General features: G+C 44.2%; 1 protein-coding gene across 6 annotated transcripts in view; it reads right to left on the reverse strand.

Moving 5' to 3' along the window:
* The window catches only part of LNX1 (ligand of numb-protein X 1), a 176048-nt gene that overhangs the window by 105001 nt on the left and 44884 nt on the right, over positions 1 to 26163 (reverse strand). For 2 of the 6 annotated variants that reach the window (XM_041724506.1, XM_041724505.1), the window contains exon 1: positions 13522 to 13733. The exons of 2 other annotated variants lie outside the window; for them this stretch is intronic. Coding sequence is in view for 1 of the 4 variants with exons in the window: in XM_041724500.1 (XP_041580434.1) it covers positions 14062 to 14208 (147 nt within the window). In the remaining 3 variants the exon portion in view is untranslated. Of the gene's footprint in view, positions 1 to 13521; positions 13734 to 14061; positions 14364 to 26163 lie in introns of those variants that run through there. 2 more of the 6 variants (XM_041724500.1, XM_041724503.1) reach the window with 2 other exon arrangements.

Here is a 26163-nt window from a genome sequence, read left to right on the forward strand (position 1 = left end):
CTAAACCGTGGTGCATCTTTTTTCTTTACCAAATTAAGTCCGAGGTTGTTTGTGGGAGCATTGCCTTATCTCAAAAAAAAAAAATACATTGACTTCAAGCTCTTCAGCTTCGTGTTTACATTTCTGCGCTGCACTAATATGCCTGAAAGAACACTCTGGTCAGGAGGTTGAAGTAGAATGCCCTGAATGTGAAAACATTTAGAAATCACAGCATTTTATTTAGCATCAAAAGAGACCACAGAAGGCAAAGGTAGAGAGCGCAGAGGGAGGGGGTCAAGTTGTTTCTGGTCAAATTTCATGGAAACACACACAGCTGCTATTTGTCCTCAAGGCTGATAGAAGGTACTGGAACCACACAGGAAATGCTTTAAGTGGCATGAAAAACAGTCAAAAAGTAAACATGAAAACGGAAATGGGCCACCCAAAAGATTATCATCCATGATAGGGGAAAAAAGTTCACATATTTTGAACTTTGACAAGAGTTTTGTCAAACAGCCCCACGTGCTTGGGTCCTGTCCATTCGTTCTCGTTGTGCAGTCCTGGAAAGCTACAGGGAATGCAGTTGTGGCTCTGGTCGTGCTGCTGAAAAAGCCAACTTCACATCTCTGGTCCATGCCCTTAGGCGTGCAGTGGTGGGGCGGGGCCAGATTTTTGGTCTGGGCCAGACTGTGCACTGGAAAGTGACAGGTGCCTCAGAGTCTTCCAGGGGAGGGAAGATGGGAAGGCAGTTTGGGTGGAGCTACTTGCCTACTTCTCCCCACCCGGTCCCAGCTCCATTTTTATGTCTCCGACACCAGTTTCCTTACAATATTCTGTTGGAAGAACCCTAGCTTCAAAAAAAGTAAGGAAAAAAGCAAGCCACCAGAGTGATCCCACAATATTCCTTTCAGAAACAGAGTTCTAGGACTCTGTGCTAATACAGCAGAGTTTTGCTTTGTTGTGAGTGGTTGGCTTTTGGAAAAATTTTTTTTTCTTTACTCTCTAATAGTTTTTGAGCATGTACCTTGGACAGGGCACTGTCCTTGGACAGGGGGCCTTATATAGACTATGTTATTAAATCCACTCAAATCCCCAGGGTTGTTGGGTTTTGTTTGTTTTCATTTGACAGATGAAGAAGCTGAGATGTGACATGGAAGCCACTTGCTAGTTAGGCCAAAGGGAAACAAAGCAAGAAGTGCTACCAACTCCAGTTTCTGTTCCTAACCATTTCGCTATGTTGTGTCCCAGCATCTTTCCTGATCATGACTGGTCGGAATTTAACCAACCGAATAGAAGAGCCCCAGGAAATTAGGTTTAAAATCTCTTGAGGCCCATTGCTAATAGGTTTGTCCAAGGCTCTGATTAAGAATATTCCTTGACTTAACTGACTGCAGAAATGCCTAAAACTGAATGAACGGAAAGGGCAAGCAAAAATGGTGGGTTCTAGCTCTAACCCCAATGCTTTTTTCTTTCCTTTTCTTGGTTTACAAAGAGAAATTTGAATTCCCTGGCACTTGTCCATTGAGTACACCAGATTCTTAACATAATATTAATGTAAACAGTCATGTATATATTTTCCAACTTTGCTTCAGACTAAATAAAAACTACATGAATAGACACAGATTATGAGAGAATTGGCCAAAAAAAAAAAAAAAAGTGGTTTGGGCTCTAAAGAAAGAACTAGGTTGCCTTTAAAAATTATGATTAATATTATTTGAGGTTTCTTATTTCTAGTTTACATTTCATCAACGTGTATGATGTATCATGTTTTTGAGACATATGTGTGCCTTGCTGAACAGATAAGAAATTATCCAAAATCATTGTGGCTTAAAAGGAAACTCTTGTTTTTTTCCAAAAGTAAGTGAGAAGGCCCATCAGCTTTGAGCTCGTTCATGTCACGTAGCTGCCAACCCTCAGCAATTCTGGTCCTGGTTGAGGTAGGGAGACAACCTGGCTTTTTTTTTTTTTTTTTTTTTTTTTTTTTAGTTTGGAGAAAGAGAAGGGAAGTGGATTCCGTCCTTGGGTGTGTGTCTGGAGCAGGGGGTTGAATACGCTTCCTTGGTAGAACCCTATTCTATTGTAGCTTTGGAATGATCTTCTCTGTGTCTCCTGTGATTTGGGGCTGCAATAGAAGCTCAAGGTGACTTTTAGAGATATGTGTAGTTTGCCAATGTCATGGTGAGAAGTGACAGGAGAAATAAAAATCTTCATCTGTGTTCCTCATCTCTGCTTCCTTTCCTGCTAGCTTTATGATCACACCTAGAATGTGTACAGAGGTTTTTATTTTTATTTATTTTTATTTTTTTATTTATTTGTATTTATTTTTTTATTTTTGAGGTTTTTTTAAATTTTTATTTTATTTTATTTTTTTTATTTTTATTTTTTTTAGGTTTTTTTTTTTTTTAAACTAACTTTCAAATTCTAAACTTCAGCAGCTGACAGCAAAGACACATTCCAGAGCAAATGTGAACCTGTGCTGTGACCGAAAGGGTCATTAGAGGTCCTATGGCTTACTGTCATCTGAACTAAAAATCCGCTAGTCTTAAGAATAGCCATTGGGATTCAACCTGTTTGGAAGTGGGAATATTTCTGCATGGCATAACCTACTAGAACAGTGGGGTCCCTGATGGGCTAGTGTCCTGTTAATTCTCCTTTAAATGCACGCTGGCTTTATAGAAAATGGTTCCTGGAGATAAACCATCTAGTGCACTGGAAAGATGATGAGTAAACATACCATTTGGCAGGCTGCACTGACGTTTCCACAGTTTCCTCCTACTGAAAGGACAAAGACTTGACTCCATAGCTTCTCTTGAATTGCTACATGAGTCACAGTTTTATAACAACAGTAATGGGACCTCACGTTATTAAAAAGAATTCATCCTCATAGTCAAGTTGGCAGTGTGTCCTGCACTGGGACTTTGACCTTGACAAAGATGAAATGTTGAGCCCATTGAGCTCTTTGTGTTGAAAGGGAACTTGAGAGAAGGTTCCTAAATGAAACAGCCCTTTACTACCTTCTAAAATAGATCATCCTGCTTTGGAGAGCTTTAACTACTAGAAGGGACAGTCTGTATATAGTAAAAAATTTGCCTCTCTAGAACTCATCCCTCCCCACTCCCCCCGCCCCCCCCCCCCCCCCCCCCGGGCATGGGTGCCAGTATTATCCTAGGAGCTATTTAGAATATGTCACATTCAAAAAAAATATATGTCGAATTCCTTAAGTCCTTTAATTGTTGGAAGATGCCGCATTTCCCCCCACCCCCAGGTCCAGCAACCTTAGGCTATCTGGCATTCCTTTCAGTTTCCTTGTGCTCTGTGATGCTGACCATTCTCCTCTGCAAACTCCCCAATTATTTAGTGTCCCTCCTACAACGTATGTTTAGAATGAACCCCCAAACTCTAGGACAGAGTGAAATGGAGTAACTGCACGCATGCCTAAGGCAGTGGCAGGCCACTGATGTCATTGCAATCTTGGCCTGCTCCAAGCCAGATACTGCCCTGAAGCCTGGGGAAAGCTATTAGCAATTCCTGAGCACAGAAGGGAAGAAAAAAAATCAAGGGTAAGAACGTAGAAAAGTAATGGCTAGGGACACAGTTTAGAAAATGCAAAGATATTTAGTAGCATTAGATGGATTTAAATAAACAGAAATTCCTCAGTGGCTAAAGAGTTGAGTATTAGAATCCTCAGCGTATAACCCAATCCCAAGAATGAGTGGTATTTGGGGCTTTGGACTCTCCCACTTCATCTGTAAGCATTCCTATATTCTGATAAACCTTGCTGTTCTAAAATGTACTGACAAACTGAACAACAAGGGAAAAAGAGAAATGGAAACCATTTCAACAAATGGCAAATCAGAGAGCATTTTTTTCTTTCATCCAGAGCACAACATCTATTAACACTCACTGACAATACTAATCAATGAAAAAGTTAAAGAAGTGACAAGCCAAGGGCAGCTGGTGGAAGAACAATGAGATGAGGTGAAAGTCCTGGAGCTCTGGATGCTCGAAGGAAGGAAGGAAGGAAGGAGAAAAGAAAGAAAGGAAAGAAGAAAGGAAGGAAGAGAAAGAAAGAAAGAAGAAAGAAAGAAAGAAAGAAAGAAAGAGAAAGAAAGAAAGAAAGAAAGAAAGAAAGAAAGAAAGAAAGAAAGAACAAGGTGCATAAGTGCTGGAAAAGGAAAGTGTCTGAGGAGGTGTCCTAGTCATCTGGGACCACTAGGTGAGCAGCTCATCAAAGGACTCATAAGCCAGAGTAAGAATTTGCTTCACATGAGAGGACGGAAATATAATCTAATGCCAGACCTCAAAATGCTCACGAGATAATTGAATCCTGCAAGAGCTCTGTTTTGAGAGCACATCAGTTCAGTGACAAACATTCTCTCCAGCAGGGACTCCGTGACTATGTAAACAGTGTGGGGCCCTGTCCTACTGTAGCTGTGTTGCCTCATAAATTCTGCTGACCTATGTAATGTTGTTCAAAATCTCCTAATCCCTTCCACCACCCCCAGTGTTTTACATAAACACGTAAAGCCTAAGAACCTCTATGCTAGATCATTTCTGAGGGAACTTTCAGCTTCAGGTTTTTTGAGGTTGAGGTTTTTTGTCATTGATGAGCTTTGAAATTTGGATGAAGCTACTAGGGCGGAAGGGTTATAGAATTGAGTTCAAACTGGTCATCAAGGCCACACCTCAGTGCAGAGATCCCAGTCACTCAGGTACACCATCCTGGACCGTGAAGACCAGACATAGACTCGTGGGGGAACCAAATTGAATAGTGCTGGTAAATTCTTCACATTGGTGACCTCATTTCTCTTTCCAAAATAATTACTCGCTGCTTTGTTTGTCTTACCACTGCCCTGGCCCGGCGGAACTCCTAAATTAGATTTTTGTGGGGGGCGGGGAGTGATCATCAAAGTTAGGGCAAGCTCTTTCTCTATTAAACGAAGTAAATTTGTAATTACATTTTAAATTATAGATAAATTGTGTGAAAATTGGAGGTATCAATTACGTGCCATCAATTTTTATAAATATCAACTGTGACCTAAGGGACATAGGAAGATGGACAAATGCTCTGTGGTCTATTCCTTAGCTTACAGGCACATCAGTAATAGGGAGGAATTCAGTGCTTTTGTGGCCTGAACAAAAACCGTCACACATGGGATGAAAATTATCTTTTAGCCAAAAGGGTTTGAAGAGGGGGCTTTGGAGGCAGGGGTGCCATATACATTGCAGAGGAAAAGGAGAGGGAACAGAAAGAAGGCAGGTGCTCACAGACAAAGGTCAGGGTTAGCTTTGATCCTTCTTAATATCTAAATCAGTGATTTCCAAGAGGGAGCAAGCAATTCATTAATTGGATCTGTGAATGTTGCCTACACTAGAAAGGACAGAAAAAATATACATACAAATGGTCTTTAACGAGGTCGAAGTATCTTCAGGAAATTAAAGGGGAATTGAACATAAAGGAGACAATGCCTGGAGTCCAACAACTGAGAACACAGGCTGTAAAGTGGGAAGAACAAGGGAGGCACTTAAGTGAAAAGAATCCCAAGTGGCTAGCAGATCTGATACAAGTTTTAGTAGCCCAGGGAAGATCTTTTACAAGCTAGCTGGAGAGGAGCTTTGCCTCTCTTGACCAAAGATTTACTGCCTTTCCCCTGGGTGTCATACTTGGGTTTGTTCGTAAGGACTCTGTCCCAGAAAAAAATGTCCTTCCATCTCTTGGGCTATCAACATGGTGAAATGGTGTTGATCCCTTGCCAACAACAAAAATGAAGGCAGAGTATTTTGCATTGACCAATGGCTCTGATCATGCAAATAATTTCCATAGGATCTTGGGAAGAGCTAGTGCCAGAGGAGAAGCATGGAAAAGCAGGCTTTTCCGCCCAGGGCTGAAAAAAATATGCAGGAAATGATTTTTTTTAACAGAGAACAAAGTGTTATAGAGTGAAAGACAAGGTGAAGGAAGATATTTGAATTCTCGGCATTGTTTCTGCTGTGTTTCAATTCTATATATGTTCACTGATACCTATTTATTGCATGCTTGGTCTTTGTCTTAAATTCTGTGGGAGCTCCCAGAGGGAATTCAATTTTATCTTCTGTGAGTTTAAGTCTAATTAGAGAAAATGGAGCTTATATATAGGAAAAAAAAATAAAGCTCTGCAAAAAAATACACAACGAATATGACAAGGAGTATGATCGACCTACCCCTACCCCATCCAAATAGGAGCCAGGGACAAGTTTCAGAGGAAAAGAGTTAAGAGAACAGTATCATGTGACCCAAAATGGTTAGAAAAGCTCATGGAATAGTTGGGTCTCAGGGTAGATCATCAAAGAGCAATGGTATTTGGACACGTGGGAAGAAATTAAGGTAGGGTAAGAACCTGAGCAAATCCCCCAAAGAAGAGAAATACACATACTAGTATTTGGTCACATGATGATCTATATTTGAGATTTTAAAATTATTTATTAAGAAATCAGAGGATTTTGAGTTGGGTAAGAATTTTAGATTCTCCCCAAGTGTAGGAATCCTCTTTACCACAGAATGGTAATGGCCTATCAGCTTCCGCTTGAAACACCTGCAATGATGGGGAGGGAGCTCATCAGTTTTCCAACAGCTAAATGCTTTCCTTTGGTTATTTTGTCCTTTCAGTGTCATGTAGATCACATTCACTCCCTCAAAACATGGCGGCTCCCCCAAATTAAAGAGAAAATTGGTGGTTTCTCTCTTGTCTTTCTTTTTGTCTCTGGTTATCTAGCTGTCTTCCTCAGTAGTCAAGGTGGTAATAAAACATCCACCCAGGATGCTCTCTGGTTTGTTAAGGTCCCTTTGCAAACATGGCACCTGGAAGTGGACCCTTATCTCATTGTGGTTTGATGGTTCAGTAGAGTGGTTGCTTCCCTAACCAAGAAACTACTGGTCTTTTCAAACAATATAAGATGGCCTTTACTAATTGGCTTTTGTAGACACATCACACTATTGACTGAAAAAACGTAATAGGTTTTTAGATCATAAAACACTCTTGTGTTTTGAACATAGAAATAAATAATGGTAGTGGTGAAGGCTGTCAAATCTAATTCTCTTTATCTTTTTTTAAACATATTTCAGCCTCCACGTGGACAAGAAATCCCTCTACAAGTGGTGAGAGAAGCTTGTGTATACGAGTGCCAATAAATTTTGTTGTGGGGTGTAGTGTTTAGAATGTTGACCCCCTCCTCCCAAATATCTTGCCCCATTCTAATCCCCAGAACCTGTAAATGTGACCTTATTAGAAAAAAAAAGTCTTTGAAGATGTAATTGAGTTAAGGATCTTGACATGAGACTATCCCGGATTATCTAATTTACCTTAAATCCCCATGACAAGTGTCTTCATAAGACACAGAAGAAGAGAACACACACCCATAGGAGAAGGTGATAGGAAGACCGAAGCAGAGGTTGGAGTTAGCTAGCCACAGGCCTAGGAATGCCTGCAGGTACCAGAAGCTGGAAGAGGCAAGGAAGGATTCTCTCCTGGAGTCTTCTGAGGAAGCAAGGTCCTACCAACACCTTGATTTTAAACTTCTGGACTCCAGAAATGTGACAGGATAAATTTTGTTGTTTTAAGCCACCAGGTTTATGGTGATTTGTCACAGCAGCCTTAGAAAACGAGCACAGAAGGCTACGTATTTCCAGGGACATTCCCCCAGGAATGGGGTAAACATCCTCAGTGATCCACATGAACACCACATAGCTACATAGCTTAGGGATATGGAAAATATGTTGGGATGGCAGCCACTGAGACTGCTCCATTCTTAAGGATGGCAGTTCTGCCCTCGTTTAAAAATGTTGTAATTTTCTCTTAATCCATTGCTAAGTTAGAATACAAATATCTGGGCAGCCTGGGTGGCTCAGCAGATTAGCGCCGCCTTCAGCCCAGGGTGATCCTGGAGACCTGGGATCGAGTCCCACGTTGGGCTCCCTGCATGGAGCCTGCTTCTCCCTCTGCCTGTGTCTCTGCCTCTTTCTCTCTGTGTGTCTCTCACGAATGAATAAATAAAATTTTAAAAAATAGAATACAAATATCTCTAGTGATGATTGTTAAGCTGAATTTGCTAGGGCCCCTGGACAGGAAAGACTACAGATAGACTAGCTGAGTGTGTGTGTTTTGTAGAACACTTAATACACATATAACAATGATACTTAATGAGGAGTTTGAAAACACCAGGTGACTCATATATTAATGTGAGTACTCAGGAGCCTAAGCATGCAGCGTTCTATTCAAAAAAGGCCACGTGACTGACAAAAGCAGTCATAAGCAAGTTATGCAAATCATCTCACAGATAGCCATGACATGTTGACACCTCACCATCATGCATGTGTCCTTGCCATGGACTGTGCCAAGAGGCTATTAAAGAAAATTCCTGGAGAGTTTCAACTCTATTGTCGGTGAAGTCTTTTGCATGCCCATGACAAATGCATCAAATATAAGGAGCAAATAAGAGTCACTGGAAAATAATGGTGGAATTTAAATCCACACATTCCAAGGCACAAATGAGTGATGTAAAAAAAAAAAAAAAAGAAGGAAGAAGAAAGAAAGAAAGAAAGAAAGAAAGAAAGAAAGAAAGAAAGAAAGAAAGAAAACAATGCCCTGGTTAATTGGGACAGAACCTACTGCCATGTTCAGTACACATACTACTGTACCAGTGAATCTATCACATCAAAGAGCATGGCTCCAACAGCAAGGGGAAGAAGCTCTTTTAGAAGGACAGAAGAAGAAGGGCAGGGCTGAAAAGAATAGGAACGAAGAGATTATCATTAAAAACTGTGAATCTCAAATTTGGAAGTCATCTTGTCTACTCCCTGCCTGAAACAGAAATCTCCTCTTCCTCTTCCTTTTTAGAATATAGGAGAAAATAAAACATAATGACTATGACTATTTACTGAAAAGTTCATCAGGTGAAAGATACTGTGCTAAGTACTTTATATGTATTTTCTCATTTAATCATTCTAATACTGCTATGAGACCAATGATAACCTTCATTTCACAGATAAACACATGTGTTACTGAAGAAACACGAATTCCCTTTGGTATTCACTCATGCATTTAGCAATACAGACTGGGCACATATAAATATACCAAACATACCCAAGAAGCAATCACCTTCAGTGACAGGGAACTCAGTACCTCAAAAGGCAACCTACAGGATTTTTGCACAGCCTTGATTCTTAGAAAGTTCTTTCTTACATTGACCTGAGATGCATCTCCCTGCAACTAAGCAATGGGTCACTGTGGTGTCTGTGTTCACTTAGAACAAAATGAGAGAAGACGAAATGGTGAGTGTATGAGGCTTACAGGAGGCAACTGACAGTCTCTGTTTCTGATTTCAGCTAAGTGCAGGTTTTATACTTAACAACTTGTATGGTTTTCACATTAACCCTTATTCTTTGGGGATCCAAGGTGGCTAAATCCCATTAACCCAGGAAGAGAGATGTAGTCTTCCTTCCAAATAGTTTTGAAAAGCCCTTGATAGTTTGGAGGTAGTGTCAGAGGACCATAAATGTGCCACCCACATAAAAGTGAGTCTCTGCTATGCCAGTACATAAATAGCAGGAATAGTTATGTGTCACCACCCAGAGGTCCATGAGTAGTGAGGCGATGAGGAGGACACATTTCAGAGCCTCCCTTGTATGCCTCTCTTGGCGGCATCTTACAGAATGGCCTTTCAAGTAGTCAGAATCCCAGAAGACCCTATTTTCTCCACTCCGAGTGAGGAATTCACATCCTTTAGGAGACACTGGAAGCCAGGACACTAGGAATCCCTGCTGTAGGAGAATCCAGTTTATTTATGTCGCAGAATCCGACTGCCACAGGTCTGTAAAAGACCAGGCATTTCGACTGGCAGCTACCCTACCCTGGGGCTCCAAGAGAAGCAAGATCATCTTTGTTCACAGCTTTTCTTTCTAACCCTTCGGGAGCCTTTTGGGAAATCTGTTTTTCTCAAAGAGTCTTCGGCCTTCAACTTAACTACTTGCTCCATCGTTATTATGTCCAAACTGCAGCTTGGCCTAAGAAGTCTAACTTCAACCAATGTGATAATTGCTTCCTACACAGGCACGCCTCGGGGACAGTTCGGGCTCAGTTCCAGACCACCACAACAAAGCGAGCATTGCAACAAAGCAAAGATCACAATAAGGCAAGTATAATAAAGTGAGTCAAATGAATTTTTTGCATTAAAGCAAATATCATAATAAAACGAGTCAAATGAATTTTTTGATTTCCCAATGTGTATAAAAGTTATGTTTACACTCTACCGTAATCTATGAAGTGTGCAATAGCATTACGTCTAAAAAAGTAATGCATATACTTTAATTGAAAAATACTTTTTTTGTTAAAAAAATGCTAACCATCTTCTGAGATTTCAGGGAGTTGTAATCACTGAGCACAGATCACCATGACAAATATAATGGTAATGAAAAGTTTAAAATATTATGAGAATCACCCAAATGTGACAAAGGGATACGAGAGGAACCCATGCTGTGGGAAAAATGGCATCGATAGACATCCTGGAGGCAGGCTTGCCACAATCCTTCAATTTGTAAAAAACGCAGTATTTGCAAAATGCAATCAAGCCAAGGATGCCCGTATGTACTAATCTAACAAGAGTTACCACGCATCGAGCACCTACTATATCGAATCCAATGAAACCGTTTATATTGAATCTACAGGAAACCATTTCAGCACTGGGTTTGGGAAATATTCCATTTTCCAGTGATGCCACGTGAGACAAAGAGCACTTTGGGACTTATTTAGCCTGATAATTACATGGTGGAATTGGGTCTTGAACCCAGATCGGTCTCACTCTACCTCCCTTTACAAAAATAATACTAGCAAAAGCTCAAGTTGTGCCAGGCAGTCTTCTAAGCACTTCACACATTTCACTCATTTCGTCCCCATAACAAAGGCCTGTTTTACAGCGGAGGTAAAGCGGGGCTAAATCACCTCCACAGGTCACCCTGCTAGTATAAGGGGGAGCTGACTTTTGAACGCAGGCAGTCGGATGCCAGAGGCCAAGCCACTATTCTAAAGCAGTAGCACTGTTCCACGAAGAATGAAACAAGACCCCTATTTCCTAGTGAGGCATTGTCTGCTCCCCTGCCAGCCTGACTCACTCACCTAGGTCTGCAGCCCACCTAGCTCTTGCTGTAGGAGAGCTGGTGGTGTATACCCTTGTAGCATCCCATTTTTGGGGAAAGATAAGCAAGGAAACTGATGGGCAGCAAGGCTGGAGTCCTTCCCCAGGTTCCCCTAAGCACGCCAGGGTGGAGGTTATGAACCTCTGCCCTCAATCTGTTCACGAATGATGGAAACTTGCCTTAGCTTTTCAGGACAGGAGACAGGAGACTTAGAGATGCCTGGGAGCACTTCTGCTGCTCTTATGCAATGACTCAAGGTCATCCAAGGGCGCAGGATACTCCATTAGTGAGGCAATCATATCCAAGAGAGCCACAAGCCCCCTTCCTCAGTGCAATGCAGCCTCTAAACCAGCCACCACCTTCTCCCCAGCCTCCTCCTCTGGGTGACTTGGCACGACAGCTCACCAGGCTGCGGCAAAGGGTGTTTATCTGCAAGATTAGAGGAAACCAAGCACCCAGTCTGCCCTGGAGAGAGCACAGTTGCAAGCAGAAAGGGCTGCCTGCTAAGTCAGATTACAGCGAATGACCACAGGACTTTTATCCCCCCTGCAGGCCCGTGGAGGACCACGTTTGGTGGGTCTGTCGTGGAATGAGAGCTCTGAGGCGGGAAGGGCAGGAGGCAGAGCAGTGGCCAGCCGCTCCTGAGCAGGTGGCACAGACCAATCCGCTCGGCTTGTGTGCATAGTCGAAGCGTTTTCCTGTCTCCCAAACTGTTTTCTTCCTTTGAACGGTTAACAGTGGAGTTAATTATGCACAATTAATAACCATAGCAAAGACTATCAGGGTTCCTAATGACGGCAACCACAGAAGATCTTTTATCTTGGTAGGGTCAGACTATCTCTGCCAAGGACTCAGGAAAATCCTTCAAGAATGGACTTTGCTTCTATTTGGCCCCCAATAGACACCCTCTCCACGTTCCCTCGTTTACTTCTCACGATCAGTGCGTATTATTGGGATCGCCTCCCCTTTTCCTGATGAAGAAACAGAGGGTCTGAGAAGTTGAGTCACTTGTTCAAGAATGTAAATGGAAGACATCGTATATTTTCCAATGGGGCCCTACTTATTGCCAAGAGATGAAGTTGAACCAAGAGATGAAGTTACTCCAGGCAGGGAACCACTGTGGGTCTTTCACTCCTTCGGATAAGGCTTGGGTGTAAATCAACCAAGAGACCAACTACATTCTACAGAACCTGACTCCGCATTCCAGCCTCTGTCATTTCTTTCTTCTCTTAGATCTGGGGGCATAGCAGCCACAGCTTTGTTCCTCTTAGTGGCCAACGGACCCTGACCTACAGGGATGAAACGATGTATTCAATCATAACCTCACTGCTGTGCAAAAAGCTGACAGACCACGGGGATCCACAGAGAGGGCATCCTGGGGAGAGGTCTGTGACTTGAACGACACATGTCCCTCCAGAAGATTCAGGATCGAAGAGATCTTTTGCTTTCTTCTGCTGACAAAGCTCTGAATCAAGTGAAAATACCAGCAAGGGACAACCCAGTAGCCACCATCCAAATATACCACTCAGGGGAAAAGAACAGACAAAGGTCAGTGAACAGAACAATTCAGGCCTCCAAGGTGTGAGAGAGAGACTGGCCACAAGGCCAGGGCGGATTCCCAGCGGTGGTGAAAAGCAACTGGTCAGAGACCAAACCTTTCTAAGCTTGTTTCAATGTTGACTTCCACAGAGTGGACGGGCACTCTGAATTTCTGGGTGGATGAGTATGAGCAGAACTCCCAACAGGCTGTTCCTCTGCAAAGGTATTTGTGAACCGAAATCCTCCAAAAAGTAGCTGAAGAAGGAATCCAGAAGGAAATGCCCTCTAGCAGGTTGATTTCTCCCTCCACTTTTTTTTGGGGGGGGAGGGGTGGGGGTTGAGAGGGAAATGACTCATTTTTTTTTTTTTCCCCAAGCAGGAGACTGGATTAATTTTCCCTTCTCTAAGGACAGCGCTTGGGTGTAGAGAGTGGCTCTCAGGCTGTCAAGAACAGAAGTACAGACCGAGTGATCAGGATTAAGAAAACGAAAATGGATCCTAGAGCTAAAATTACTTAACAGCAACAAAAAAGTCAGGTCCTGGCAGAGCCATCTCCTCGGTATACTTGCTATCAAGAGAGAAGAAAGGGGAAGAGTTAAAACAAAAACAAAAACAAAAACAAAGCAGACCTGAAGTTCCATCCATTCTTGGAAGCTCGGAGGAGAAAATCTTTCCATTAACCAAAGGTCAGCAGGCAGCCAGTCCAGGTCTGGATGTAAACAGTTCTAATCCAGACGCCAAAGGAGCCGACAAAGAACAAAGAAAACAGTAGATTTTGGGTGTTTTTGGGGGGAGAAGAAAGGGGGGAGGGCTGCCAGGAGGCCCACAGAAGTTACCTGTCTGGGGGCCGCCACCTGGGGGGCAGGAGGCGTAAGGTCATCTCAGAGGTTCAGATGGCAATTGCCTCTTGTGAGACGAACGCAGAAAAGTGAGGCCAAACAAGGCAAATGCAGCAAAAATAAGACAACTCTGCATTCATTCGGCGCAGGCCTCCCAACCCCCATTAAACGGGCCGAACAGGTCTGAACCTTGGCGTTCGGTTTTTGACAAAGTCTCCACTGCACTCCACTGCAGGGTTAAAAAAAAAAAAAATCAGATCAACTTCCCAGACAAGCAGAGGCCGGTTTAATGATTAAGAGAAACAAAAAGGATTAAATATCTGGCCCGGGAGAATTTTCCTGTGCAAGGAAAATGTCAAAGGCATCCCTCTGCTCTTCCTTCTCATAAAGGGCTTCTCCCTGTGGGACAAACACGCAGCTAAGCCATTCGGCTCTCATTTATTTATTTTTTTTCCATCCAAATGGGTCCCTCCTGCGGATCCCCCAGGGGCTGGGGGTCTAAATGCCAAAAGAGAAGAGTGGAGGGTTTCAACTCACCTTTCCCGGTGCGTGGCTGGGGTTCTCAGGGCAGCGGCAGCCCCGAGGTTCCCAGGCCTCCTGGGTGAGTCCCGCGGCTCCTGGGGCCGCCCGAGCAGTGACCAGGCTCACCCTGGGTGCACAGGTGCCCAAGCAGGAGGAGGGCATTGGCCGCTGGAGAGCAGGAAATGTGTGACCTCACAGGGGCCTCACCGATAAAGCATTGCAGGGACCTCAGCTATTGAAAGAGTCAGGAGGTCCCGCCCACCTGTCATTTACCTGAATACCTGCGGGCAGGTAGGTGGCCGGCTGTGTGCGGACAAATGAATCAGTTAGAGCAATTTGCAGGATGGAATTTACTTTCTTTCCTGAGCACAGCACAAGGATGTGGATGGATCTGAATTGGGAAGCCGGTGGCTTCCACGGCCCCCCCCCTCTGGCCCCCTCCCTAGGAGCTACCTGTAAAGGAGTCCAAAGGGAAATTTAAACACCGAGGCAGTGTTCTGGAGGGTGGAAGAAAGAAGGGTGTGAAGGCTGACTGCTTGGAAAAGAGCCCAGAGTTACCCTCCAGTGACTTTCTGGATGGCATCCGCTTGAATCCCAAGCGCTCCTCTGTTCCCATATAAAAAATTTGCAGGCGACCCTTCAGATTCATCAAAAAAAAAAAAAAAAAAATCTAAACACGGTATTTGTTGTCTTTCTTTCTTTCTTTCTTTCTTTCTTTCTTTCTTTCTTTCTTTCTTTCTTTTTTTTTAAAGATTTGTATTTATTTATCCGTGAGAGACACAGAGAGAAGCAGAGACACAGGCAGAGGGAGAAGCAGGCCCCTTGCAGGGAGCCCAGTGCGGGACTCGATCCCAGGACCTGAGCCAAAGGCAGACGCTCAACCACTGAGCCATCCCGGTGTCCCTTGTGGGCAGTTTCAAGGTCGAGTTTTCTTTCTTTCTTTCTTTCTTTCTTTCTTTCTTTCTTTCTTTCTTTCTTTCTTTCTTTCTTTCTTTCTTTCTTTCTTTCTTTTTTTTTTTTTAGATTTGTTTCATTTATTCATTTAGAGAGAGAGAGGCAGAGACACAGGCAGAGGGAGTAGCAGGCTCCAGGCAGGAGCCTGATGTGGGACTCGATCCCGGGACTCCAGGATCATGCCCTGGGCCAAAGGCAGGCACTAAACCGCTGAGCCACTCAGGGATCCCCAAGGTCGAGTTTTCAAATACTTTTTTCCTACACGCCCCCCCCGCCCATGGTGGGAGGACAGCATTTTAATTCCATATCCAGGGGTCTGTAAAACTTCGGTGGTTCCTCCGGCGGCTCGCCTGGCAGTTAGTCACATGGCGTTGACAGTTGACTCTAGGCCTGCAATTAGGAGCCATTTAAATGATTCAGATTCGAATGCTAGTACAGTAATAAGGTGGCTTTGTCTGCTGGCTACAGCCAGGAAGAAGGAGTCAGAATTATTTCTGTCCCACGCATGGTGTGTGACCCTGGGCAAGTCACGGTGTTGCCTCAGCTCTTCCAGAAGGAAACGACAGTAACGCTACAGCTCAGCCCTGCCAGCAGCACCGCACCAGCTGGCAACAATTATGACCAACTGTTTAAACCCTTTGGCATCCTCCAGAGGATTGTAAACAACTCCCTTCATTGTAGTTACTGGTTGCGTAGTTCTGTGGTCCCGGTCCAGCACCTCCCAATAATTTATTCATTCTCTGGAAGGTGCTACCTGGGGAAATGGGGAGTTCTCCGTCCCAGAAGATGGCCTGCTTGCCCAGAGAGACATTTTTTTCCCTCAAAGATAGAAAAAAAATACAGGGATTCCTATTCTCCACCCTGGCCCCCTAGTCTGTGCCCCTCTTCTCCTGCTACTGTGTCACACGGTCACTCCTTATGCTGCTGCAGCGTTGTTGGTGGGTCCCTGGGCGGGTAGGTTGGCCTGGCTGGGGGATGGGTGGAAGAGGCAAGGAAGGAGTCCTGATTCTGTTCTCCTGGCCTCAACTTTGGGTGCAGCCAGTCATCCGATACCTTGTAAAATGACCAGGGAGGGAAGAAGGAGAAATTCTAGTCGAGGGCCCAGGGTGCAGGGCGGGCTCTGGATACCTCACCAGGAGGAGAGCTGGCTCCTCAACCCCAGAGTCCCAGTCCCAGGCTGTTTCCTGCCACCATCCCCACCTGGAACTGGGTGAAGAGAATGAAAAGCTTAAAAAAAAAACACACACACAACCCCAAACCACTCAACACCCCCATTCACATTTTTTTGCAACAGAAACTAAGGCAGGGGTGGCCTCTCCTTAACAACAAGAGGAAGAGGTAAACCCTTTTCCGTGGGTGTCACTTGGGAAAAGTACTATCCACCAGCTTATACTGAGCTGAGAAACATCAGCAAAGCAAAGGCTTCTCCTTCACCTGGGGAGGGTGTTCCCTGAGCCCTGAGAAGGGCAGGGCGAGCCACCAAGCAGATGAATCATCTAGAAGGCCCAGCCTCCCAGCAGTCTGGAGGCCGCCTGCCCTCCCTGCGTGTCAATCATGCCTCACCTTTTTCTAGGGCCACCAAGTCTGTCCTGCGAGGCTGGAGTCACAGATTTTTTGTTTGGGTTTTTTTTTGGAGGGGGTGGGGGGAGTTGGGGAGGAAGAATTTATAGGAAGTGATTATGCATAAAGCTTTATCCAAAGGCCTCCAGGCTGTGGGGCTTCACTCGCTGTATTCATATGTGCTCAGCCATCCGCATATATGGCCTGATGAATAAAAGGGAAGGACAAGAGTTGAAGCAGGAGTGGAGCTCACTCTCTGGTGTGGGATATAAACGAAGAGGAAGAGAAAAAAGTAGATGTATTTCACACAATCAGCCATCCTGAGTGAGATAGATCTTGGTACTCCCGGATTTAGAATAATCTCTAAAGGTCAAATAAAAACATCAATAGGGACTTCATTATCCCATTAGGGCTATTGGAGTAAGAGCTTAATAATGTATTCCATTGCATTATTAAGGAAATGATATTTCTAAAGTATTGAGGAAAAGATATAACTAACAAATAAAAAGCTGACATCAAATAAGTGCTTAGCAAGCGCCACTTACTGTCCTAAGTACTTTTTACGACAGCCCTATACGTTAGGTACTATTTGCATTGAAAGCTGGGGAAACCAAGGCATAGAAAGGCTGAGAACTTACTTAAGGGCAGCCCAGCCAGCGAATAACAGGCCCAGAGCAGTTTTAACCAATGGAAAGAAGGGGAGGAGAGTTTCTGATTTCATCCTCACCAGGTAACTAACTTCTTGGATACTAACGAAGCTTCTTACCCACCCTCTACTCAGAAGGAGGTATCTAGTGGAAGTAGCCCAGAGGGGGTGTAGTTTCTGGGAGAAGTGTCTTCCGTTGCAAATGAATTATTAATCTGGTTTATACATAGACCACATAAGTCTAGGACATATACCCAGAGGCATGTTTGTGCCCATAGTTCTGAGAAAACACACCCTGAACGTGTCACTTGAAATCATCTTTTTGAAGCCTGTCAAACCAAGTCCAAGAATGGAAGATCAACCTGAGGCCCCTTCAGAATGATCAGTTGTAAGTCTCAATGACATCTTTTATGGTTATTTCTCTTTATAACTTCAACAGTCCATCCCCTTAAAATCTGAAAATCTTATCAGGACAGCCGTAAGAACAACGAACTACATACAATTGGATAATATGAAACAACGTGAAATTAAGTTCCAGGACAAACCACTGCCATGATGGCTGGTTGAGGCCGGGCTGGCAACTACTAAATGCACACTGTTCCATTCTTTCCCCCCATACCATACAGGGGAACCATTAGTCCTTGCTGAAGGGCCATGGCACCCTGTAGCTCAGAAGTAACCTCAGAATCTTCAAGATGGAAGTCCAAAGACAGTGTAATTTCTATGCCTCGCTTCACAGAAGATCGAGGGATAATCAGGAAAGGAAAAGAGTAGTGTTGGCTGGTGCCATCGGGGAGGACTTCACGGAGAATGTGTGGGACCTTGGAAGATTGGCGAGACGATGAGGAGGGCACATAGTTCTGAACGGGGTGGCAGCATAGACGGATGCAGGGATGATCCCAGCCTGTGTGTGCTGGGGAGGAAGGCGTGGTGGGGGGAGCTGGGGGAGGCAGGGGGAAGAGGATCCACTGCATGCTACATTTGGATGGCTAAGGGGGGACCAGATTACAAAGACCTTCAAGGGCTCACTGCTTCAGGTCTTCACGGTGTTTCTGGCTACTATGCTTATGATGGACAAACAGCTTTTTTAACTGGGACCAAAAAAAAAAAAAAAAAAAAAGGAAGGAAGGAAGAAATTCAGCATCTTGGGCACAGAGTAACTTATTAAGAGTGACATTTTAAGAAAGGTCGAATACAGAGAAAAATAGACTCTTCAGTACAGCGAACAACTGTAAAGTCAATAACAACAACTGTAAATAAGAGCAGACTTCTCCAGAAAACGTAAAGAGTGACCATGTTTTCAGTGTGGAGCTAAACTTCCAGGAGATGCCATTTCGGCGACCTTATGATCATCCTTCCCTTCAGAGGCAGGCCTCCTCTACGGTCCTCACATCCCGTAAACGTGGTTGTCTGGAGGGACAGGTGGATCCCATTAGAACTCTCTCTGAACTCAAGGTTGGGCCTGTCCCGGTTAACCAGCCAGCTCACTTGGGCTTTTTGATTAGTTTTTATTCTTTTATGTATCCTGACAGGGAAATCTAAGGGGAGAAAGGAGGTCTGTTTTCAAAGCTCTTTCCTTCTAGATCAACACAATGAAGGTTGGCATGCTCAAGGCCTCCTCCTGCAGTGAACCTACGGCTAAGACCATGCCTCATGACTCGTCAGAATTACTTAGCCCCCGTTTGCTTCCTTTTTTTTTTTATGGCATATTTGTAGAGTTGTCTACGATGACTAAAGGCCACAACAAAACATATTCCATGTGATTTTAATAAACACATCTCGAGAAAAAGCCTCTTTGGCCGAAAGTACTCAGCATTATGAGATGAAATTACTGTATACATTCCATCATATTGGCCTCAGGTTTTTTTTTTTTTTTAAATGAGCTTAGCCCCTGATCTTTCATTGGCTAATTACAAGTGCTGAGCATGATGCAAATAAGCAGATCCCACAAGGGCAATTATGGAAAATAATAGTAATAATCACGACGATCAGCTGATGTGATAGATGCCGTCTGGTCCGTGTATATGGAAGAGATTCTGGTTCTCTCACAACCTCAGGGCCTGCGCATTGCCTGCTGTGCAGATGAACTTCTAGGACGCTCTACGGATCTACGGTTTAGGGGCAGACACTTCTCTGCTTTGTGTGCTACTTGTGGAGTTGGGGGAGGTTGCGGGGTTGGGGGTGGGGTGGGGAGGGAGGACATTAGATATTGGACTTGGCACCTATTTTGTGAACGTGGCACATATTTGTGGCCAGCATGCTCTTCTTTAGCGCGCGCGTGCACACACACACACGGACTTCATTGTTGGCGGTCTCTAAAATTTTCACAAGGCCTATATTCCACAGCTGTAAATATGTTAATATGCCTCCACTCCTGCATAAACCAGGTGGATCAGTTCCATTCTTTGGTGATCCGCTGAACCAGTTCTTTATTGGTTCCTTCATATGCAGCTGTAATGATGAGCCAGGGCCACGTATCAACGATAGAAGATATCTCTTCATCTTGTTAACTTTGGCTTCCATGTCCTTGTGGATGACCCCTCCAGCATCCTTGGCCTCCTCAACTCTGAGGACATTTACCGCTGCTCTTCTTGAGCTGCTGCTTCTTATGGCCACCTCTTGGATCTTCTTAGGACTTCCCAATCTTCCATCTCAAAAAATCTGAGAAATGCCATTCTCTGCTGTATTCGCCACCATTCAGGTTCTTCACTCCCTTACTCACACTTTGCCTTCTTCTCTGCATTGATTATGTCCCCTGGTTCCTGGAGGTCACCCAAGAATATCTTTCCCATACTGTTTTCACTTCAAGCTTATCTGGCCCAGATTGCACATCCTGGCCAGCATCTTCCACTTCCTAGTGACCTGGTGGGTCTGTGGCACTGGCCTTCTCTCTTCCCATAAGCCTGAAGACTGGTGCCACTATTTTAGGGATGTCCTGCGGTGCCTGCTGTACTCGTTACTCTCCTTGGCATTCCTGTACCACTTCTTCCTTCCCTCTTGATGCTCACCCCACCCTCGGTTCATTTTCCTCACCTGGCACCCTAGGCTTTTCATGATCTGGGCCCTGCCTGCCTATCAAAACTCAGTTATATCATTTCTTTCCCATCCACAGAACACCGTGCACCAGACCTGAGGTGCCCAAGTAACTCTGTCAGAGAGGAGCACTTCTACACACCCCCATTTCCATGCAAAAGTGGTTTCCAAAGTGAACCCTGACCGGCTCCACCCTTGGCTCACTCTGCCTCTGGGAGTCCCTGACTGGGAAAATGGGAAAGAACAAGCAGGCCAGCCTGGTTTTGCTCCTTTCTTTCCTGTCCTGGGAGTGAGCCAGACATTTCCTGTGCTGTGCCAAGCTCTGGGTCTTTTCTGGGCAGGCTTCTGATTGAGAAACTGCTGCTCACACATCTGCCTGGTCCCAGAGTCCTCAAGCTCTTTTTTCCCTTGTTCCAGGTACTGTTCTTCAATTTAACCATTCCCATGTAAAAGGTGATCTTTTTGCCTCCATAATTACTCTTTGGGACTTTGCTCAAATTATCTCAAATGTAGATGGAGAACAGTTCTCCTTAGATACCCCCAAAACCTGTTTGTGGTTCCCATAAATAATTAGCATCTCTCGCTTCCAGGCTCTTACCCTAACATTTATTGTTCATGTACCATTGCCCAGATCGACAATATGCACATTATCTGTGTTCTTTTACAGAATCCTGGCAGAAATCCCAGGAACTAACTCTACTTAACAGATGAAGAAACGGAGTCTCTGGGAGGTAATGTAACCTGTCCAACATGCCCACTTGGTGGCAGGCAGACGTGAGACTCAGGTACGACTCCTCCCTTGGCCTGGGAGACTCTTCCTCCCCCTGCAGAGCTCAGCTCCAATGTCATCTCCTTCACAGAACCTTCAGCGACCTCCCCGAGGTCTGTGCCTCCCTCGAGCTTGCCACACACTCTACTTCAGCTGTGTTTCATGGATTGCCATTTTTAAAAGACCGTCTCGTCTCTAGATACAGCTTTTCATAGGCCCTCAGGACTCAGCCCAGTGTCAGGAAGGAACTTAGCCCAATGCCTGTGATAAATATTAGTTAAAAGAACTAAAAGGGGTGCCTGGGTGGCTCAGTCGGTTAAGTGTCTGCCTTCAGCTCCGCTCATGATCTCAGGGCCCTGGGATCAAGTCCTGTGTCAGGCTCCCTGCTCAGTGGGGAATCTGCTTCTCTCTCTCCTCCCTGCTTGTGCTCTCTGTTGCTATCTCTGTCTCTCTCTCAAATAAATAAATAAAATAAATAAAAAACTAAAGATGAATACAAGACAAAGGGAGGAGGAGGGGATGGAGAAACTCATGTCAAGTTAAATCTTGAGGTTCTCTTTCCTTCTCCCAGCACTTTAGGCCTGTGGACTTCAGAAAGGGAGATGATTTTATCCCATTGAAGTGCTACAGTAATACTACAATCTAGACATTCATTATTCACCCCTCCATTCTTTCACTTGCTTATCCAACAAATTTATTAAACACTGCTAATACACAAGTCAGTGTCAAGGATGTGAAGGATCTATTTTCAGAAACTCACAAAGAATAAGCAGAGTTTAAGACCAATGGTTAAACAATCAGAGGTGGAAATTGCCTAATGGAGGAGCGGCACAGGTGCAGTTGCAAGGAGGGTACGGGCTTGTTTCTTCTAGTCTATAGGCTCCAAGTTGTTAAAAAGTACTTGTCTGAGTTTGCCCAGCTAGCAATATTATAGTAGCCTCACCTGTTTCTGGATCCTATGTGTGACACCCCAGAGAACCTGTGGCCTCGTACGACTTACGGTCTTCACATTGTATGGGCGGGTTCTCTGAGAGGGTAGAAAGACAAATCACTCCTTGTGGTCTCAAAGTTTCATGACCACAGTCAGAATTGCTGGCATCCTAGGCAGAATCTGAAAAAAAGACCCGTTCTCTGCAAGTGCCAGAAACATTTGCAGAATATTTACATCTGTAGAACTGAAATTCTTTTACTGTGGATCGGTCTACTTCAGTAAGCTATTCTTAAAGATCCCCACCTCAAACCTCATAAGCTTTGAAAGCATCTGGTGTAATTTAATTCCCTTTTAATTCCATTTTCTGAGCCGTCAATCCTTCATGGAGGACAAATTACCATTTTCTTCACCGTGACCCTCCAATGGATTTGCTGTCTTTTCTGCTGTCTTACAGAGTCCAGGCCCAAGAGCCTGAGTTCTCCAAACTTTATCCTGAGGGAGTCTGAAAATTCTTAATAACTAGTAACATAAAGTGTTTACAGATACACACCCCTCCAAAAAATGTCCCTGTGAGATGGAGTGGAAAAGGCAAAATCAAGAGGGGAATCGTATTGCTTGGCCTTCTCAGGTGTGATAAACACAGAGGAAGCCAACTTTCTCGGTGGGGAAGCATTTTCTTTCTCAATGAAATTTCACTTCCGTCCAAGAAAGAGCAGGTCCTCAAAAATGAGGATCAGAGCCAAGAAGCCTGTCCTTTAGTTCTCCTGAATTAAAGAATATAAGAACGAGAATATGACGAAGACCACTCACCATTAATGAGGAGATGGACTCATGGTCAGATTCTGACTAAGAGTCTCAACAATGGAAAGTTCATGTGACTTTTCTCGAATCATGGGCAGGTGAAGACACTCCTTTTCAACTTGGATGATGAACCTGGATGGGTGCTTTTTCAGGCCTTTCTTAGAGCTGAATTCCATGGCTACCTGTCACTTCTCCATGACAAGGTGCCTGGAGTTAACAAGGGTAGACCTCCTGGTGGTCATGAAGCAGCCGTGAGGTGGAGCAGTGCACCTGGGCTGGGATGATGTGCAGGAAGGGCTTCCCCACGTCCAGTCCTGGGAACTCTGCAGCAGGAGCGGTCATCTACTCCCAAAGTCAGCATGGAAGCTGCGTTTCCAGTCCAAAGTTTAGATTATCACAGAATAATGAATACTTGAACCTACTGTCCTTTGCCAATTATGAGGCCGTGGGGTTGTTATCACCATAGACCTTTCCTGGAGTCCTTCATTACTGAGTGTCTTAACTCATCCTGAATTGGAAATGTTGACTTCAACTGCAACTGAGGGGCCAAAGTACAGGTAAGACAGCAGGAAATCATCCCTCGCCCCTGGGAGATGAGAATGTCTGAGAAGAGGTCTGCATTTTGCATTCAAATCCCTTCAGCTCAGTTCACTCGGCATTTATGGAGAGTTAAGAGCCAGGAGCAGTGTTATTAAACAGAGGCCCTAGGTTTCCAAGTTCCCTGTTTGTACTGTCTTAATTTGAGGCTTTGTCAATATCAATGCAGGCCATCAGCTCAGGGTGGCCAGGCTGGTTCTTCTGGTTCAGGCTGTCCCCCTGAAGTGGTGTGGTCCTCTGGCAAGGGGAGAGGTCACCCTTCCAGTCCAATCTCACTTTCTCTGAGTTGCCCCAGGAGGTGGACTGGAAGTACAGCTTTGACATGTCCTGCCGCAGGCATATTCACACCCCCATGTTAGGTGACTCTCACTAAAGTGTCTCCCCAGGGTGGCCAGCCCTTGTAGGTGATTTGGCTGCACCTGGATCAACACTGTTCATGTTCCATCTGCCCATTAAACTCACAGCTGTGACTACGGTGTGAATGCGGCAGCAAGCTAGGTGTACTGCGAGATGCTCATTCTTCAACATCATGTAGCTGCAAAGTTTTGGCAGAGGGACAACAGTGGTGCTAGGATGTCCCTTCCTCGTCTCTGCCCCTCGGGCTTGCTGCATACACCAACTCTGAACTTGAAGTTGGAATAAGATCTATGATGTTCCCGCTCTACCTTCAACCCATTTCAAGGGAGCATCTTCTCCAGGACGAAGGAACCAGGAACCACATGCCAGGGGTCACTGACAGGTCAGTCCCAAGTGTCAGTCTTCTCAAAGTCAAACTCTCTAAACCATTATTTCTCCCTGTAACCCACTCCTTCTCGCACAATTCTCCCTGTTCTATAGAATCCGTATACCACCTACCCTCTTTATCCCTGCTTGACTGGCTGTCTTCTATCAGTACCATATTCCTCCCCTGGAAATGATCACATGAGATTTCATAGAAAAGCAAAAGTAGATCCTCATTAGGAAGCCTTAGGATTCTGCTGGCCAATGGAACGAGGGACAGAATGAGAAGTAACAATCAGGGTCTGCCAATGTACGCGTCAAAAATGATGGAAATGAAATTAACTTCTGCAGTGATCCCAGGATAAATCCAAATGTAAAGAGTGAACTCTGCTGTCTGTGATCTTGATACAACCATTAGGGAGTTTGTCCGCTCCTGAGAGAAACAGATGCCAAGATATGATGAAACAGGCAAGGACTTTATTAGGGATAATACCTATGTGGGCGACAATGGGACTGGAGCTAAAGAAAGATTGGAAGAGCACCTGAAAAAATGTAATAATGTCTTTGTTGAATAAGTGTGTGATGCACAAAGTTCAGTTTGGAAAGGGAAAGAGAAGAGAAAGATTTGGGCACAAAATGATGTGAATTAGCAGAATTGCTATTGGGTCAGAGGTAAGGTAAGCAGGCATCCACCATGTGGCTGTTCCAGGTAATTACTCCTGACACCTTATCTGACTGGTCTAGTCCATTATTGGTTGATGCCTGTGGCTGTACTGATTCTTAATGTTTTCAAAACAACCCCCAGTTACATGGGCTATCATACTGCCTGGAATATTTGCCAATGATTTCACAAATTAAAAATTTATTTCTGATGGCCTTCTCGCTGTAACATAGGCCTCTCACACGTATTAACAATTCTTATAGATAGTGGTGCAGAAACAGAGGGAACTGTTGTTGTTCTATGAATTTGTTGGAGGATAGTTTATTAAGCTGATGGTACATCCAATAAAATTTGCCAATGAGCTGCTGGTTTTTGTTCTATTCTTCCTAGAAAAGAATGCACATTACTCTTTTCCCATTGCCCCACTAACAATATACCAGCAACTAAAGCTGGTATACTCCTTATTTATTCTTTTATCCTAAATACAGTATCCCCTCCTTAAATAGGAAAGGGTTGAAGAAAAAATGAACTGAGACTGTGAAATGTGACCTGTTATTAAATTTTTTATACTCACAAATGCTAAAGTAATGAAGATGTTTGGGAGAAAACTAGTGAAGTTTCTAGACTTAAAAGCCTGGTAGACAAGAAGCAGAGCTAGCAGAGCCCATGCCAATGTGGGAATGTGGAGGCAGGAAGAAGCAAGACAAAGTGACCCAGGAACGCATAGCTATTAAGGTGAGGACTGAATTCTCACAGGCAGTTGTACTGGAGTTCAGGACAAGTTTAACTAGATCTCCAAAGAATATCTGATATCTGGAAAACACTTAGATTAGATGGATTTGTTTGTTTTTCATAACTAAAAGTAAGTTATGAATATCAGTCCAAAGTCAGACAGAGTAACTTGTCTTTCATATAATGAACTAGAAAGTAAATTCTCAGACTAAAGATGTGTGCTCATGTCTGGGATGGGTTGGACTTCTTGTGTGGGGATGGCAGGTTGTCATCCCTTCCAAGAAAAGAGTGATGCAAGGACAGGAAACTAGGAAAGATGATGCTATGAACGTATAGAATTCCAGGGGAAGTGACATGCTATCTCACGTGCATTTAAACTCCTCTTCCAGGGGGCACCTGGGTGGCTCAGTTGGTTAGGTATCTGACTCTTGGTTTTGGCTCAGATCATGATCTCGGGGTTGTGAGATCAAACCCCATTTGAGGCTCCATGCTCAGCGGGGTGTCTGCTTGAGATTCTCACTCTCCATCTCCCTCTGCCCCTCCTCCCTATTCTCGCCCTAAAAAAATAAATACATAAATATTTAAAATAAAAATAAAGTCCCTTTCACATTAATGAGGTTAATAATAATGATTTTCCAACAGGGCACAAACTCCGAGTTCTAGTCATTGCTTCTGTTCTCCTGTGTGGTAATGGCTCCACCCCTCCCACGGAA

Source organism: Vulpes lagopus, chromosome 12 (genome assembly GCF_018345385.1).
Source record: "Vulpes lagopus strain Blue_001 chromosome 12, ASM1834538v1, whole genome shotgun sequence".
Taxonomy (NCBI): Eukaryota; Metazoa; Chordata; class Mammalia; order Carnivora; family Canidae; genus Vulpes; species Vulpes lagopus.